This window comes from Panthera leo, chromosome C1 (genome assembly GCF_018350215.1).
Source record: "Panthera leo isolate Ple1 chromosome C1, P.leo_Ple1_pat1.1, whole genome shotgun sequence".
NCBI lineage: Eukaryota > Metazoa > Chordata > Mammalia > Carnivora > Felidae > Panthera > Panthera leo.
This window is the reverse complement of record NC_056686.1, coordinates 156,120,328-156,139,474: the sequence shown is the minus strand read 5'-3', so window position 1 is coordinate 156,139,474 and position 19,147 is coordinate 156,120,328. Positions and strand designations below refer to the sequence as shown.

Sequence of the window (19,147 nt, the reverse complement as noted above, 5' to 3'; positions counted from 1 at the left end):
CAGTGGGTGAAGCGTCTGGCTTTGGCTCAGGTCATGATCTCACAGTCCTTGAGTTCGAGCCCCGCGTCAGGCTCTGTGCTGACAGCTTGGAGCCTGGAACCTGCTTCGGATTCTGTGTCTTCCTCTCTCTCTGCCCCTCCCCTGCTCATGCTCTGTCTCTCTGTGTCTCAAAAATAAATAAAAACATTAAAAAAAAATCTGCTGGGATCAGATGAGAAGGAAGTGTTCCGTGACAGTTGCATTTTAAGGACCACCATACAGTCACAGGAAGAGTTGTGCATTCAGATCAGCCGTGGGGTTTTCGAAAGGGAGTCCATGGGAAGCCAGGGAAGTCCAGGGGAAGTCCCCCTCACTTGTGACCATCTTCAGATTGAAAAAGCAGTTTCGTAGAAATACTTAGAAACATTTTAAGGTAATTAGCCCTCACTTTAAATCATATGCAAATAAGGAACGCTTTCACATCCCCTTCCTTTTTAGGGTATGTTAACACAAAGGAAGCCTCTCACACTCACCCTCAGGTGCCTGCCCTACTCTTAGTGCTTTTTCAACCGTGTTAGTGTAAGTACATAGAGAATCCTACAACTGCAAGCCTCAAAAGCAAGTGGGTGGTTTATTGGGGTTGGGAAGGGGGCGGGGGGGCTTGAGTTTTTTAATTATTTCATTTTTGTTTTTACATTATTCTGAGGAAAAGTCCTGTCCTAATCCAGTGTCTTGATAAGATCTGTCTGATGTTCTCTAATATATGTGTATTTTGTTCTGATGCCCATCAACAACCTATCAAATGCCTAGTAACAAGGTTTATTTTCTGTGCAGGTGTATGTTTTATAAATAGCCATTTGCTGAAGTAATTTCAGGCAAGTCCAGTTTGAAGATTTATGATGTCTTTGCCAAAGGGTCACCCACACTAGACTGTAAATACATTTACTTATAGGCCATTTCTCTGAAATGGACCAAAAGAGAAAATATTTGCTCTGTCTCATTTATCATTAAATTTAATCGTCTTAAGACACTACCTGCGGAAAAGCCAGGGAGGAGTCTGCTTACAAGTCTCACCCAGAGGACACTGATGTTAACACTTATAATTCATTAGTCCTTCACAGTTTTCTTCTCTATCGGATGGTTTTGTTTTGTTTTGTTTTGAGAAAGACTGCAGGCACGCCCAGGTGGGGGAGGGGCGGACAGAGAAGGGGACAGAGGATCCAAAGAGGGCCCTGTGCTGACAGGCTGACAGCCGTGAGCCCGGTTTGGGGCTTGAGCTCACTAACTGTGAGATCATTACCTGAACCGAAGTCAGATGCTCAACTGACTGAGCCACCCACATGCCCCTATCAGATGGGTATTTTAAATCTAGTTGAAAATGATCGTGTTCCCTTTAAATTTGCTAATTTTTAATGTAGCTTTCCCTGAATATGATTATAGATATAAATTAATAGGAAAGTTAAAGCATAGTTGTCGCTACTTTTGTGATCACCTGGCTAAAGTTTAAAGAATTTTATGGTTATCTGCTCACTTTATATTATTGCAGCTATACTAAAGTTCTCTCCTGACTAACTCTCTTGATCAGAAGCGGGCAGTCTTTAAAACTTTGAAGCAAACAATTATCCTTTCTGTGTTCTGAAGCAACAGAGTTTGGTGTTGAGCAGAGTGCATGTTCAAGTTTTTGGCCCACCACAGAGATGGAGGTTCCTTTTGAAATGCAAACACCTTGCAGCCTGCCCCTCTTTGCAGTTACCACCCCTCAAGGGGAGGACATAACCTAAGTCAGTCTCCTGTATGGTCACAGCAGAATGTTACCTCTGCACGTACGTGTTAGTCAGAATCAAAGATCTTTGTTTAATCGACATGTAGACTATCAGATGCCTTCAGATGCTAGTCAGAGTTCAGTCACAGAAATCACCCATCGCAGCACTTGACAAAGACACTTTTAGGGCATCAAGAAACAGTCTGTATGGGCCATTGATTTCTCCAGGTTCTTTGGGCTCCCTCTATTGAGGTAAATCATCAGGAAACAATGTACCTCAGCTATATTATTTCAGCTCCCAGCAGAAATGCCATCACTTAGGCAAGATTTAATGTGGTGCCTTCAGCACATGGGAGAAAAAAATGTTCATCTTTCGCACCACATAGTTGGAAGACATTTATATGAAGAAAAGTTTCTGTCCTTTGCAGCAGAGTTGAAGGCATTACTCAAGTGTCCCTTATAAAGGGGCTTCCGTACAAAATTTCTCCTTGATATTAATGCTAAGGGAAAAACATCTGCCTTGCATGTTTCTTTTTTGATAAAGAACTCTATCATGCAATACTTCCTTTTTTTTTTTTTTTTTGCCTGAGCTATAGGGAAACAAAGCTAAATTCAGTGTTCAGTGGGAGTAACTCGTGTATCGTATCTCTTTCTCTGTTCCCTTTAATTTCTGTTATTTTTGATAACCAAATATTTGTGTATTTGGTTTAACTTTGAACTACTTACCATCCTTTTTTTTGCAAGAATTAAAACAAATGCCAAGGAAGAGGATAGTTTCCCATGATGATTAGATATTGTAGCCATTTGTGCCTTTTATTTATTTTTTTAAAATTTTTTTTTAATGTTTATTTATTTTTGAAAGAGACAGAGCATGAGCAGGGGCGGGGCAGAGAGAGAGGGAGACACAGAATCGGAAGCAGGCTCCAGGCTCTGAGCCATCAGCCCAGAGCCCGACGCGGGGCTCGAACTCGCGGACCGCGAGATCGTGACTTGAGCTGAAGTCGGACGCTCAGCCGACTGAGCCACCCAGGCGCCCCCATTTGTCCCTTTTAAAGTAAACTTGCATTGGGGTGCCTGGGTGGCTCAGTCGGTTAAGTGTCCGACTTCGGCTCAGGTCATGATCTCATGGTCTGTGGGTTCGAGCCCCGCGTCGGGCTCTGTGCTGACAGCTTGGAGCCTGGAGCCTGCTTCAGATTCTGTGTCTCCCTCTGTCTCTGACCCTCCCCTGCTCATGCTCTGTCTCTCTCTCTGTCTCAAAAATAAATAAACGTTAAAAAAAATTTTTTTAAGTAAACTTGCATTATCTTGAAACTTGACTCATCCTGGAACGCTGCAGAGACGTGCAGCACCACCCACTGCCCCATATGTTGTATTGATCTGCATAAATACACCTGCCACGGCATGAGATCAAGAGCCCAAACGGACATTTGTTGAATTCCAATCTGAGAGGTGCCCTTGCATTTTTAGTATAACTTACATGTCGTGTTGACTTGGGAGCCTGAATGCATTGAAGAGAGGTATCCATCACAGAAACATGGAGTCTGCGTTTTCTGCAGTAAACCCTGCCATCAATCTTTCAAACCTAAACAACACCAGTGAGGACTGCTTCTAGACTTGTATCAGTGGATTTCAATCAAGACACATCCACAAAAACCTCTAACTAGTAAGCGTGCCTAACAGTTTTTCTTGGCTACTATAAAAATGGGGACTTTGACTAGACTAATGTTTCTACCTCTACCAGCCATACACCTGAGTCTGGTTTTCATGTGGTCATTCCATTTCCTTCTTGCCCTATTGGTAAAAATCAATTCAGTAAATATATTCACTGAACATTCTAAATGCTGAAAAGGACTGCCAGCCATGAAAATACAGTTTCATGAACTTGACAGGAAATAGGGCCCTTATGCAATAATCCATTTGCTCACGATTTACCACAGTTGGGACATTACAATCGATTTTGTACTGTGTAGGCAAAATGTTATTAAAATTTTATGTATTAAGCTCTGAGGTTAATATGACAAACTGTTACCATTTTAAAAGTTCTGGATGGTAGGTGCATGTGACTTTGTTTCATTCTTCTTTGAACTTTCCTGTATGTTAAAGTGTTTTTCATGATTATCCAAAGTATGTACTAAAGAAACACATTAGTTTAGGTTGGAGAGTGGGCGGTGTTGGTGAGAGGAAACAGCCACCTCCTCTACCTGGCCGGCAAGGAGATGTTCAAGAGGTTTCTGTTAAGGGTACTTAGGATTATTTCCAGATGAAACTGTTTCTGTAGACAGTAAAGGCAGTTACTTATGATAATATTTTTGCAAGTGATTTATTCATAGGTATCAGCATTGCACAGAGTATCAGAAATTTCTTTGCAAGGCTCTGTACACACAGGTCTAATTTAGAGATCAGCTGTATGAGGGGCGCCTGGGTGGCTCAGTCGGTTAAGCAGCCGACTTCGGCTCAGGTCATGATCTCGCAGTCCGTGAGTTGGAACCCCGCGTCAGGCTCTGTGCTGACAGCTCAGAGCCTGTTTCATATTCTGTGTCTCCCTCTCTCTGACCCTCCCCCGTTCATGCTTTGTCTCTGTCTCAAAAAAAAATAAACGTTAAAAAAAAAAAAATAGAGATCAGCTGTATGAAATCCTCTGCTGCCAGACTGCTTGCTCCCTCCAGGCTGCAAATCTGAAGGGTCCTTCAGGATGCTCAGAAACCAGTGAGATGCATCAGAGTCCTTAGCCTGAGGTTCTAGCTGTAGACAGACCTGCAGACAACCAGTGTGAAAGTCAGATTCTTTAAGATATATCAAGATACAAAATGTGTGTGTGTGTGTGTGTGTGTGTGTGTGCGCGCGCGCGCGCGCACGCACAGCCACTGCTCATGTTTTCTTGTTAAAGGGAACAGTGTGACTTCCTGATCTATCGATTTGACATTGATCATAAGCTGGGTGATGCCGCATGGCTCGGTCTAGACTAGAATTCTGGATGCTGTCAGACTTCTACTTTGCTAGGCCATAGGCATATTTCTGGGTGTCTGAAGGTACAATGCTGAAAGGAATTGTCACTTTCATATTTTAGGAGACTCACTGATCCACAAGATGCTTTTGAGGCAAGTTAAATGCAAGGCCAAGGTTTGGCTGCGAGGGGTAGGTATGTGACTTACACTCCTGCAGCATCATTCAGGGTATATGGAGATCTGCACTTTAAGGAGAGCTTCTGTTTCAAGCGGGGCTTTGAGGCACAGTGCTGATGGGTACAGCAGTGGCCCCTGACCTTTATTTGTGCCATCATCACATCAGTCATGTATAAAACACATTCCCATCTGTAACATCTCTCACTGCGTGCGGCACTTCTCAACTACTGGGGTAGGGGCATCACTGGGGGAAAGGATTCTTCCTTCAGAGCGTGCACCTCGGCTCACCCTGCAGTGTGAGAGCCACCAGTCAAGAATGAAAAGCAGTCATCTAGAAGCCTCAGTCTCAGGTATGGGTGTCATTTCTGCCCTTGATGGCTCCTAGGACTGGCCTGACACCTAGTAGATGATCAATAAGTATTTGTGGAGTGTTGAGTGAATTAGCCAGCTGTGTAATCTTAAGCCACTTAATCTCTTTGGCTTCAGTTCTTCACCCGAGGAATGAGGGAAATGGATTAAGGTGACCTCCAGGGCCCTTGTCAGTTGTAAAATTATATGATTCTGTGATTGGTCCTGTACCTCAGAGAAGATTAATTTGACAGGAGTGTGAAGGATGGATAGAGTGAGAACCAAGAGTGAGACAATGCTCCTTTCTTTGAATTAGGCTAATATTTCTTTTCTTACTACCACTTTTTAAGCACTTATCTATGTTGGGGTTTCCCCGCTAGGTTTCCTCCTGTCAGCTGTCCTTCTCTGTGGGGATCGTGAACCCTTGAAGGACTGGAACCATGACTTTCTGCTTCTCTGGGGTTCAGAATATCAGGCATCAGAACACCTGCCAGCACTGTGAGGGGGCCCACACCGTGTCTGTACACAGCTCCTCTAATCCAGCAGGGAAGCATTGTTTCCCGTTTTTCCTGCAGAAGAACCTGGGGTGGAGGTTGGAGAGGTGAGGTGACTGACTGAAGGTCATCGCTGGCGAGCAACTGAGCTGCAGGGCTCAGGGTCCCTAGTCCTTAGGGACCTAAAGACTCCGCTCTGGGAAAGCCCAGAGATGCATGTGAACACTGTGTCAGAGCAACCACGGGCCTGGACACAGGAGGCTTCTTTTTTCTCTTTCTGATTTTTGTTTCTGGGCTTACTTGTTGCTGTCCTTCAACTTCTCATTGCTTTGGGATCGTTTTCCACATCTCATTAAGTACAACAATTTTCTTCCTTCCTACAACACATTCATCTGCCAAGGATTACACCCTGAGTAATAGCTCCCTCAACCTTTTATGGCCTTTTCCTTTTGCTATACATCTGTAGCTCTAGCGACAACATTCTCCATGTGTATGTGTGTGGTATGTGTGAGTGTGGATAAAATACCCTTTGTTCGTTAGATTGTTCATTCTTATCTGTAGCAGAAATGGTGTCCCGCCTTTGGTCAGCGGTAGTGGAGTTTTAGAGAAATGGGTGATTTGATCTTAAGGTCTAACCCACAGGTTGTGGTAGTTGGCTGTCCCCACCATTTGCTGCCATTGGGCGCAGAGAGAGAAGTGAATTTGAGAGGAAAAGTGATGTATTCCATTGTGGATATGCAGGATTGTTCTGTGTCTGGACATCGCGTGGAGAGATGCTGTGTAGGCACTTGGATAATGTGTTTAAAGCTCTGGGGCAGTACCTGGGTTTGGGTTATGCATTTGGAACTACTCATCAAGAAAGAGAAGGAGAGGGGAAGATCGTCAGGGCAGAACATTTAACACCGAAGGGACAGGCAGACAGCAGGGCTTGGGCACGCAGAGAAAAGGCAGCCAGGGAATCACGGTGGTGGTGGCCAAGGAGAGGCACTTGACAAAAGCCAGGCTTGTAAAATTTTCACTCATTCATGTATTCCTTCCTTCATTCATTCACGTCACAAGTATTATCTGTGCACTCCCAAGGCACTGGGCTGGGTGCTGAGGGGAAGAGCAGTGAACAAGCAGTGAACAAACAAAAGCTAAAGGTCTTTGCTCTTTGGGAGCTTAGTGTCTAATGGACGAGATGGACATTAAAGTAATGACATTCTTGGGGCGCCTGGGTGGCTCAGTTGGTTAAGCATCCGACTTCGGCTCAGGCCATGATGTCACGGTTTGTGGGTTCAAGCCCCACATGGGCTCTGTGCTAACAGCTTGGAGCCTGGAGCCTGCTTCAGATTCTGTGTCTCCGTCTCTCTCTCTGTCCCTCCCCTGCTCATGCTCTGTCTCTCTCTCTCAAAATAAATAAACATTAAAAAATTTAAAGTAATCACATTCCATTGGTGCAGAATATGAAGGTACTGAGCACAGATCTGGAGGCTAGGAGAGCACACTGGACAGGGCGCCTCATCTGGCTGCCTTTACTCTTCTTTCCCGGTCTACCCCAAAAGACACGACCAGGCCTCAGAGCACAGTTGGCGTCAGTCATGTGGACAGAGAGAGAGAGTGGAGATTTCCTAGCAGTGAGGGGAGCTGGCCCCCCGACATGCTGCAGCCCCAGGAACACTTCTCCATTTCCTCCCCATCTGTTTCCCTCTTTACTTGTCCTGGTAACACACAAATGTCTCTTTTCTCCCATCTTAGAAAAGCCCTCTCTTTACCCCACCACACATTATAGGTATTTCTCACCACCCCCTTACAGCTGAAGTCCTCACAAGAATTGCCCCTGACTGTTATCCCTTTCCTCCCACTGCCTCCCGAGGTCCCTGCTGCACTCACACTGTGCCTTTGCAAAGCTGCATGTGGGGAAAGAGGGCAGGCCAGGAGATAGCAACAAGGTGAGCAGGGGAAAGTGTGGGAGAGCTGAAGGTGGAGAGACAGGTAGAAGCAAGTCTTGGGGGGGGGGGGTCATGCTAAGGATTTTAAATTTTGTTTTAAGAATAAGGGGAAGAAATGGAGTCTTTCAGCAAGGGTGTGGCATGATCACATTTCCAGGTAACAAGCTGCCTGGCTCCTGTGTAGATCCTGACCTTGAATGTGGAGAGACCAGTCAGGAGCCTCTATAGACTCAGGGCAGGACCCACAGTGCCTCCAGTAAGGGTTATGCACTGGAGAAGACCATGGGTAACATTCATCCCATTCTAGGCTTAGTTCACATCTGCTAATCAGACACATGATTTTGGATATGTCCTTTTACCCTTTCTAGGCCTCAGTTTCCTTGTCTGTAAGATAACAGTGGACAAGAGCCATCCCCACATCAAGGGTTGTTTTGAGCACGGCATGAGATAACATATGCAAAGCACCAAGCATTTACTGGCAGATAGTAAATGCCATTAATTATTATTCTCCCCATGTCACATTTAAGGAAACAGACTACAGATGCCAAATAAGTAGTGAGTGGATTTGAATGTAGACCTTTGTCCCCACAGCTCCGTATGTCCTCAGTCTGTACCAGGCTCTCTGCTGCTGTGGAGGGAGAGGGCAGGAAGCTTAGTGGGAGCCATAGTCCATTTCTCCCCTAAGCTTGTGGGAAAAGACTTCAGTATCAAGAGCAGGAAAGAAGCTTGAACTAAAAATGATGTCCTGATCCCTGGCCCACCCTGTTTGAAAGTCTCCATCCTGCTCCCGAAAGGGGAGAAACATTCCGGGAGTCTGGGAGTGCGAGTCCCTTTGGACTTCCTCGGATGCTGGCAGCTTCACCCTGACCTGAAATCTCAGGTTCAGGTAAGGAAAGGGGGAGCTGTCTGCTGCTTAGAAGGGAGGGGCTGCCCCTGTGCCCCTAGGAAACACTGTACCTGCCAGTGTTACCCCAGCTGCATCCTTCAACCTCAGAGCTTGGGGAAATGGTTGACATTCAGCCTCACTCCAGAGTGGAAAGGATGCAGTGCCAATGGCACTTACAGCTGATGATGCCCTTTGACAACCAGTGGTCTTTGCATTTTGACAACCAGTGGTCTAAGCATTTTGATCCCATGTGGTTCGTAGAGGGTGTGTGCCCCCATACACTTTTTGGCATGGGCTAAAAGACGTTAATGTGAAGCTAAGGGATACACATAGTCCTGAGCTGGCATTTTGGCTTCAGAGCCCTCCAGGAGCAATAACTCTATCAGACAGTCCTGACATGGTACATTAAGAAGTGCAGAAAAATGCTACGTCCTATAAAATGCATACTTCAACTACACAGGCCTTCTGCACCTCTATCACCAGGGACAGTTACGTGTTCACTCACATGATTGTCATCACCACCCCCATAGCCAGCTGCTTCATTTGAGTGTTCACTATGTTCCTTGCAGATGAGTTGAGCTAAGGAAGAAAGAAGGAAGACTTTACACGTGACAGTCTGAATCTCTGATTTTCCACTTAGAATGGACATAGCACATATGTATCTTGTGTGTGTCTGTGTCTGTATACACATTTTTTGTTGTGGTGGTTTTTTTTAATTTTTTTTAGTTTTTAACAAAATTGAGCCCAAATTCCTGCCTAGCTTAACCAGCTGGTGCTGAGTAGTGGTTGCCCTCTTTAAATGGGAAAGAAGCTTTCCAGTTGGCAGAGTCCTCCTGTCTCCTTGCTTTTATATAGATATACATATACACATATACATGCATATATACACATATATGTGTATATATATATATGCATGTGTATATGTATATATATACTTCTTGCTTTACTCATTTAAAGTTCCTGCAAGGGTGTTTACAAATTGCTTGAGAGAGTATAAATTGGTACAACTTAAATGAAGGGGAATTTGACAATATCTATCAAATTGCAAATACCTTTGTCCTTCGACCAAGCAATTTGCTTCTAGAAATTTATTTTCATACTCGTGTATTTGCAAAATGACATAAGGACAAGGAGTATTATACACAATTAAGCTTTGTTTACAGTAGAGAAAGACTGGAAACAGTCTGTTCACAGAATGGGAACTGGTCAAAAAAAGGACACGGCAGACAACGGAATACTGTGTAGCTATAAAAAAAAAAAAAAAGGGAGGAGAAAGTTTTCTATGAACCAATATGGAGAAATTCCAAGGTATACTATTAAGTTCAAAGACAAGGTGTAGAACAATGGATATAGTATGCTACACTTGTATTAAACAGGTTAGAAGGAACTATGTATGTTTGTTTGCTAATATATGCATGAAACCTTTCAGGAAGGATGCACAAAAAACCTCAACCACTGAGGGGACCAGGTAGTTGGGTGGCAAGAGGAGGCCCAGTTTTTATACAATACCCTATTGTACCTTTTGGGTTTTAAACCACGTGATGGCATTACCTATTTAAAAAATATATATATATTCTGCCTGAGTTCTGTAGACCTCTGCCTTTATGATATAATGTATACCTATAATGAGAAATAAGGGTTTGTGTTTATTACTGAATTTAGGAGTATGTTTTTCATTGGATTGGGTTGGGGGATTCTTTTGGTCATTTTTAGTATTAAAAGGGTTTTTAATAAGAGTTATCAAAGGTAGCCTGGGTCTTGAAGCTGTTAATTTTCAAGTTTTAAGCATTTCCTCTGTAAAGTTGCACAGACTTAGTTTCCGGCCTTAAATCATACCTATTTTCAGCTTCTCTGAAATCAAGAGTATCTTGTGCCATATCAATTAAAGTAAATGTACTTTCAATTAAAGGTGTTAAGTAGGAGTCTGAAAAGATTAATTCTTTATAAAAGGATGACCTTCAGTAGTTAGATCCAATTAGGCATTTTCCAACCATATTTCATCCTGATGAGACAAGTCTACTACTCACAATCAATCACTGTGATCTTTTCAAAGGCAAGTATTTTAGGTTCAGAGTCATAAAAGAATGACTTGACTAGGCCACCTCCATAACTTGAGCCATAGTTGATGTAGATAGAGATTATGGGTGTTGGATATTACTTCAGTGGTATTAATATTTAAAGAATCAGGATGTGCATGAAGATATTCTGGGTACAGTTCTTATACTTCTTTTCTCATGGCCTTAGTAGGACAAACTAATTTAGATAAGACTGGCCAAAGGAAAGGAAAGGAACAATGACATATATTCCCATCAAATCAAATTCCTTTTCATTTTTTTCTCCTTCTGTCATTTCATTATTAAATACACTATAAATACTTGCTTTCCTAGTGATCATTTTTTTCCCTTATTGGACTGTTTTAGTACTAATTCAGCCTTTTTAACATACAGCACATAAAACCAAGGCTGTTAAAAAGAATGCTTGCTGATCTTTTTATGGTAATACACAAAATCTTGGGGAATATTGTTTTCTCTCAAAAGTGAAAAGAAATCTACTTTTCTATACTTGTATTAGATATTTCCAATGTAAAATTGTTGGTCCTCACTCTGCCACTAAATTTGTAAACTTGGAAAGGCCATTGAATGTGCTCATCTAAAAAATGGAAAACAAGTAATACCTACTTTGCATATTTCAAAGGTTGATTGCTGGAAGAAAATGAGATTTGATTCATGACATTTGCTATCCATGTTTCTCAAAGTGTGCTCCTATGGCCCTAGGGATCTCTGAGTCCCCTTTAGGAAGCCCATGAGGTCAAAACTGTTTTTATAATAACGCTAAGAAATTATGTGCTTTTTTCACTTTCATTATTGCAACATGTAGAGTGGAATTTTCCAGTGGCTGGCAATGTGATATGTGATATTGCAACAGACTGAATACAGAAGCAAAAATAAGAATCCATCTATCTTAAGCCAGACATTATGGAAGTTTACAAAAAAAAAAAAAAAAAAACCAGTTGAAGAACTGCTGATACATATGAAAGCACTATGTAAATGTGTGGCGACACTGGTAGGTAAACAGTGCCACAGGCAAACAGCCCTTCCTTCGAAGGCACTGATTGTTCATGGCCCACTCCATGTCCAGGAGAGGGTCACTCAGTCTGGGGTCTAAGCTGATCTCTGAACCATCTTCAGTTGTCTGCAATTTCATGTGTTGGTCATATGCCCCCTTTTTAGAGAGAGTTCACGATTTTTAGTTTTCAGATTCTCAGAAGTTCCTAAAAGAAGCACGGATTTAGGAATTGCTGTCATCCCCTAGTCCTATTCTATCTCTGAGAGTAGTCACAGAGTCAAGGTTGGGGGACACCTGGGAAGAGATTCATAGTGGTTCAGGGCTCTTATGTCTGTGGCCTAGGCTTGGGCATCTCTTGAATTCTTGACTCTTCACTTCTTTGCTTGTGGAAAAGTACAGACTGGAACCCACATCTCTAGGCCCTGGGAGAAGGGCTTTCTCTAGGCCGGTAAAATGCCTTTGTCTTTTTTCTGGGCCTCCTGTATTTACTGTGGTAGAATGTCATGGGGCCTAAAGAAACAAGGTCAGGCTATAGACCAAAAAGGGCCCACAGGCTGGTGGCATCATAATGTGGGCACTGTTTGTAGAGACCAGGAGATACTACTCCAGGATCCCAAACAGGACTACTTAACAGGATTTGACCAGACTCTTCTGGCACCAGAAGGAGGAGGTTTGGAATGGGTATTCAGGCCATCTCTGGTCTCTGGCTTGGACCCTTGGCAGCTGAGCAAGTAGTTGAGGGTTTGCAGAAATTACTGTTTCATGTTTCCTACTGCAGTTTCTTATGGTGTTTTTATTAACTTTAATTGTAGCATCTGTTGAGAGTTATCATAACATTTTAGTGTTCTTATGAGAATTTAAAGCCATTCTAATTATAACTCACTGTCCCATATCCTTTCTTGAAATTAATATAAATGGAAAACTCACATCTTAGGTATTTGCTTGTTCCATATTAACCTAGTATCAGTTTTTGGATTGAATATACGTGTATATATGTATTACAATTTTATGTAAGCATTTTATATTTATTTTTAAAAATTTTATCTATTTGGGGCTCCTGGATGGCTCAGTTGGTTGAGGATCCGACTGTTGATTTCCTCTCAGATCATGATCTCCTGGTTCGTGGGTTCAAGCCCCGCACTGAGAGTGCAGTCTGCTTGGGATTCTTTCTCTCTCTCTTTCTGTCTCTCCCCCCACCCCCCTCTCTCTCAAAATAAACAAACTTTAAAAAAAGCCTCTATATTCAGTGGATAATTAAACAACATTCAGGGTCCCCTCTATGTAGCAAAGATTTTAATAACAAAATACACATCCTTTTTGGGGCATTTTGTTACGTGATTTAATGCATAGTATTGTCATTGTCATAAACCTTACCACTGAGACTGTTTTTCCTGTTTCACTTTTTTTTAATGTTTTTTTTAAAACGTTTATTTATTTTTGAGAGAGAAAGAGAGAGAGAGCATGAGCGGGGGAGGGCAGAGAGGGAGACAGAGGATCTGAAGCAGCTCAGCAGAGACCTGGGGCTCAAACTCACAAACCATGGGATCATGACCTGAGCCGAAGTTGGATGCTTAACCAACTGAGCCACCCAGGCACCCTTGTTTGTTTCACTTTTTAAAAATAATTTGATAAAATGCTATTTTCAGGAAAAATATGAAAAGTGTATTGAATATTATTTATTCCAGACGAAAATCTTCTGAAATTTTAAATTATGGAACTACATTGAAGGTTATTGATTTAGTATAGATTTTATAAAAGAATGTTTTATTTTTGGAATTTTGGGAAAGAAACATGTTTATATAGGTAAATTCAATCATTTAAATATCTCCCTTTATTATTGTCATAACTATCTCTCCCATTTGAGGAAGTACCCAGAGGTAACCCAAAATTGTAGAACACTATCTACCTATTAGTAGCATCTTGTAAAGATTGGAATACATTTAGTTTGATGAAACTACACTTCGTTGGATTTTAATGTGCTACATGTTATATATTTCAGAAACTCCAGAAAGGAACTTAATGACATACGATTTGAGTTTACTCCAGGAAGAGGTAAGTTTTAATTGAAATTATTATCTTATTGCTGCAAAGAGCCTTTAAGAAATTCATTACAAGTGTGTGGTTATAATCTGCTATTTGAAAATGCTTTCTTTAAAAATGAAGAAAGGAGGATGGAGGGAAGGAAGGAAGGCAGGAAGGAGAGAAGCAGTGAAGGATTTGCAATAATTGTGGGGAATCCAAACCGAGCCACTACTGACTACATGAGTTTCCGTGGCATGCTGCATGGTTTACATACATGTACAAATTACCTGTGTTAGCTCAACCATGAGAACAAGTACTGGCAAGGGGACACAGGGCCTAAAGGACGTTATGGTGAGTGTCATGAGTAACAGAGAGCAATCCTAATGAGAGGTGAGCAACAAACGAGCTGTCACACAAAAAAGGGATCCACTTTGCCCCTCTGCTCTCAGTGCATATTTTATGAAGCCTGTGTGGAGGGAGGAATGTCTGTGGTCTCTGTTGATACACCTTGGTAGGCACATTGCCATTCTTGCTTCTAAATACAATTTTAATATTTTAAATAGCTAGTGAAACAGCTTAAAGGCTAGACTGGTTGCTCTCTCAGCTCCTGGATGCCTGGAGTTTCTAGAACTATGTCGCATTTCTTGGTATCTTTAGCACTTAGCAAATGCCTGCTATCCAGGAGAATCTCCAGTAGTTTTGGTTAATTAATGGATAAATAACATCTACGAACAGGCTATGGGGACCGCAAGATTAGTTGTTAAGCAAAAATTGCTACTTCCTCCCTTTAGTGTATAACCAGAACAACCCAGAGAGCTGAAAATCAGATGCTAATGCTGAGACTGTGACTCTTCTTCTTGACGGTTTCAGATTTTTAAATATGTGAAAGCGGCCTCAGTGTCTCTATTGAAAACCTTCTAAAATACATTCTGTTTTATTGTTAAAACAAAATACATTAGGCTCATACACTTGACTATATTAATATATATAAACTAACAACAGTCTGTAATTATTTTACATATTAGAGCTCCATGTACATTTTGATTTGATTAAATTTGATTTCCTAAAATTTTGAAAATCTGAAAGTTTCTAGCATGTTACCTGGTTAATCACTTGACTGCTTTGACCTCCCTACTATTAGAACCTGTAAGAAGACACAAACTCAGATGTGTACAGGAGCCAAAGCAAATGTTTGGGGTTGGCAGGGAGGGGAGGGGGTGTGAGCTTCAGGAAACCAGACAGTTCTGTCTGTTCACGTTCAGTGTAAAACAAAACAAAAAAACACTGCTGGCCAAAAAAATATGTTCCTGGGCCATATGTGGTCAAGGCACACTGGCCCTGATTTCTAGTTCCCTGTCAGCCTAAAGATTTTATGATTCCCAGTATATTTGAATTAAACTAACATACGAAGTACCTTTTACAAACTATATATTTTAAAAAGGCCTAAACAAATTTGCTAATTGATCTTTCTTCTGGGAACATCCATCTTTGACAGTTCGGAGCCGGTCTATGAAATTGTACAGCACCAGTTACTGTTACCCAGAAGCTCTCTATTTTGTCTCTTAATATAAGAATGTTGACCAGCCAATACTGTGACAAAATCTAGTAATTCCATAATAAATGTTTCAAGTACAGTAAGTAAAAGAACAACTTCTTATTTAAAGGTTGGGTTTTTTTTTTTCATCTAATTGTCTAAAATTTACAGAGGCAATAAAATTAATTTTAAGGGATAGCAAAGAAATGAATTTCTGAATTGAGGATTTGGGGAGGGGGAAGATGGCCCTATCAGCATTACCTAGCCCTTTGTGCTGGCATAAGCAGCCTCGTTTGCCATTGTAGGTTAAGAGTCTACTTTTGTTTACCAGATAGAAACCTTAGTGTTGGCTTCCTGAGGATAGCCAGCCATCGCAGGGCAGTGAGCACAGGCCATTAGTAATGGAAACACCATGGATATATCACCATACCTCTGTGAATACTGATGCTATCTTTTCATTCAGATGGTGTCTACACTACATCTGTGCATGCATGTGTGCGTGCATACGTACATATACATACATCTGTGCTCTATGTATACATAAATGTGTAAGATAGCATAGAATGTATAACATAAACATATCCAATATTCTGTCTTCATTTGAGAGTAAGCCCTCTGCATTTATTATTTTACTGTATACTCTGGAAACTAGAGCATATGTAATTATTTATGATTATTTAACCTGTTTGCACATTAGGAATGTTTAAGCAGCTTAAAGAAGAATAAATCACCAATTACCTTCAAGTTCCTGTTCCTAACTTTACTGATATATTACTTACATGCCTACAAGATAACTGCTTAATGGCACACAAGCATGGAATATTTCTATTTTGGATCAAAATGGCCAACATGACCCTTGTGCTATTTTAATGTGATTCATCTAATATTCAGGAGTCCTGAAAATAGGAGATGCTGGAAACTTGAATCATTTGAGAATGTCATTTGCTTTGGTACTGTTTTAGTGCTAGCCCACAATGTGGATTTGCTTGATTATTCCATTTTCAACTACATTCTGCGATTGTAAATTCTTAGATCTTATTGATACTTTAGAGGTGGTAGTAACACATCCAGATGCTTTAACCGATGATCAGTCAGTAGAAATGTAATCACTGCCTAGGTAGGCACTTTAATTCAATATACTTTTTGTAGTCAAGTTTCCAGTGGCATCAGGAGGATGAGATTATGTGGCTGAGTGTCGACTTCACAAAGCTAAATCACATGCAGAGTAGAGCCTCTCATTATTCCACCCTAGATTCCATGCCATGGGATCATTTTGTCCCTGAGAGAATTTTATAAGGTGTTTTTGTACTTCTAATAATAAGGACAAGCCCCAACATTAGCCCCCGTGACGTGGAATCTCACAGTTTAGTTAAAATTCCTTTCTTTTTCTTTAACATTTCCCTCATGTTATATTCCATGTCATTCATTGTAGAATGGAATGAGTAAAATGATGGAATGTGACATTTTCTCTGGATGTACAAAGAGTATCCATTGGCCCTCAGGTTTTTTATTGGAGATCTGGGAAATTGGGCCATGTATGAAAGGGAGAAAGAAAGTGCAGTAGAGCGTGGGGTACATTTCAGATGAGCTTTGGCTGCACATCATCATCACAGTTAACCATTTATTGAGTAATTACTATGTGTCACACACTGGGCTAAGCATATTAAAGCCCACAAATGTGAAAGATAATTTTACCTTTAGCGACATGCTCGTGTGAGCATAGAAACACACACACACACACACACACACACACACACACACACACACACACACACACTGAGGGCAGCCTCAGGTATGACAAACGCAATTCAGTTTAGACGCTTGTTTGATTCACCAGCAATACTTTGAGGTGCTGCCTGACTTTGCAAGACACTTAAGTTAAACCTTCATCTAGGTTATTACCAGCTGCTGAGCCAATTTCTTCTTACCCATCTGCAGTTCTGGATGTTTGTGATAATGTCAGAAGGCCACGGGGACCATGTCATCTCCTTTGGGAAGACATGGAGGTTCATAATGGTTCTTTTGAGCACACTGCCATTTATCAATTTCTCTTTACAAAGTCTTCAAACAGACTTCTCACTATTACCATGTTCATTCGTAGCCTTTCAAGTAATTTTGGTTATATTCATTTGATACAGCCTGTCCCATCTTTATGAGATCCCTAACTCCTGTCACTTATCACTGAGAAACTACATTCTTTTATTCAACCACATTTTCTAAGAGAATGAATCTGTTGCTATCAAATGATCAATGTCATGTGAAAGGAGTTTCTTAATAGCATAAATTTAAATAGCTCATCTTAATAGTCCAACAAGCTCAAAGGCTGTTTGTATCAAATATAAGGTTGTGTCAAGTGCTACCTGTTCAACCTTTGCCATAAATTCTGACTCAGTGGCTACTAATGATAGAAAAGGATTGATGATGGCTGGAATTAACCTTGGCAAGAAAGAAAAGCAGTGTCATTGGGGCCAGTTATGAGCTAACTTACAGAGGTACATTTGAGGATTAATTCAGATAGTAGCCAAAGGGAAAATGTTTTTTGGTTCACTAAAAATGAAATAATAATTTTGTGCATAACCTCTGTTGAATGAAAGCAAAGATGCAAATTACATATGGCAAAATATATTTCACATCACTTCTGATCTTTCCTTCTGATAGAATCCAAATTGTTGAATTAAAACACACATAGGTGATTTTTGTAAATGAAAAATATATCTTTTACATTGTAATGGGTTGTTGCTTTTTATTTTACGGTCACTAATACGTATTCATTTCACATTTGGACAGATACAGCAGATGGCGTATCTCAGGAGCTCTTCTCTGCTGGCTTGGTTGATGGTCATGATGTAGTTATAGGTAAATCATTTTCCAGTATACAGTGTCTTTTTGTTGGTCTATCAAATGTAAATGCATTCAGAAACAAAAGTTTTCATAAAGGAATAATTTTCTCTGGATGTTTGAAAATTGCGTCTTGAATTCTTATCTTTTATGTGGAAGAACTGTGTAAGACTCCTATTTCATTTTCTTTTTTAAAAAGCTCTTACTGTAATTCTGTCCCATTTAATAAGAGCCTCACTTACTGGAAATGTAAAGAAGAGCCTAGAAGACCCAAAAGTCTATGATATAGAAAAATAAGATGGTATAAATTCCACATACCAAAGCACAGGAACCTCTGAGGTCCTCTGTCAGAGTTTTCTCTGTTCTTTCTTTGGGCACAGTTCTAATGAACTTAGATACTAGTTTTCCGAGCCATTAGCAAGATGAATCACAAGGTCTTAAGGTTGGATGTGACTTAAGAGATCATTCAGGACAGTTCCTGAAGGGATTCCATGTGTTTTCTGGAGCCATGCAGCTGGATTGGGACCGAGGCACTTCTCTTTGGGCACATGACTGTTTCTACTGCTTTGAGAATAAACAGAGAGCTGCATGGAGATGGGGTGCCCACTATATAGAGGCTTGCTTTCGGGAGCAGGAGATGACTGGAGGCCTCCCTGCATGGCATGGAGGGAGGGGGCAGGAAAGCTGTAAGAGACAGACACTATCATCTAAGAAAAAGTGTAGACTGTAGGGTGAGGGTGAGAAGCTCCACGCTCCTTAGATAATCCTATTTGTGAAGATTTTATAATGTAATCCATTGCTGGGTATTCATATTGATGACCCTAAGTAATCAAGATTGGTTAACATTGTACTAATGGTAACAATGACATTAATTAATTATATTGTTAACAATTATTATAACATCATATTAGGGTAATGTGTATTATGATCAAACTTTCTTCAAAAATAACCGAATTAAAAATGATGCTTAAAATGACTTTGGGCCCCATAATTGATGTGTTTTAACTTAAAAAAAAAATCACTTACTCAAAATGAACCCTTTCCCCGGTGCTGTTGGAGTTTGTAACTGAGGGAGCTTTACGTGGATATGCTTCCCCATCAGAGTAATCTGTTCCTGTAAACTATAATGTAGGTCATTATATAAATGAATTATTTTTGAGAGTAA

The 19,147-nt window shown here is 41.0% G+C and overlaps 1 protein-coding gene across 8 annotated transcripts in view; it reads left to right on the top strand.

Annotated features, from left to right (window-relative positions):
• Positions 1–19,147, top strand: part of STK39 (serine/threonine kinase 39) — a 316,473-nt gene that overhangs the window by 227,718 nt on the left and 69,608 nt on the right. For all 8 annotated transcript variants that reach the window (XR_006205518.1, XM_042949026.1, XM_042949028.1 and 5 more), the window contains exons 15-16: positions 13,588–13,640; positions 17,932–18,000. Coding sequence is in view for 7 of the 8 variants with exons in the window: in XM_042949026.1 (XP_042804960.1) it covers positions 13,588–13,640; positions 17,932–18,000 (122 nt within the window). In the remaining variant the exon portion in view is untranslated. The remainder of the gene's footprint in view (positions 1–13,587; positions 13,641–17,931; positions 18,001–19,147) is intronic.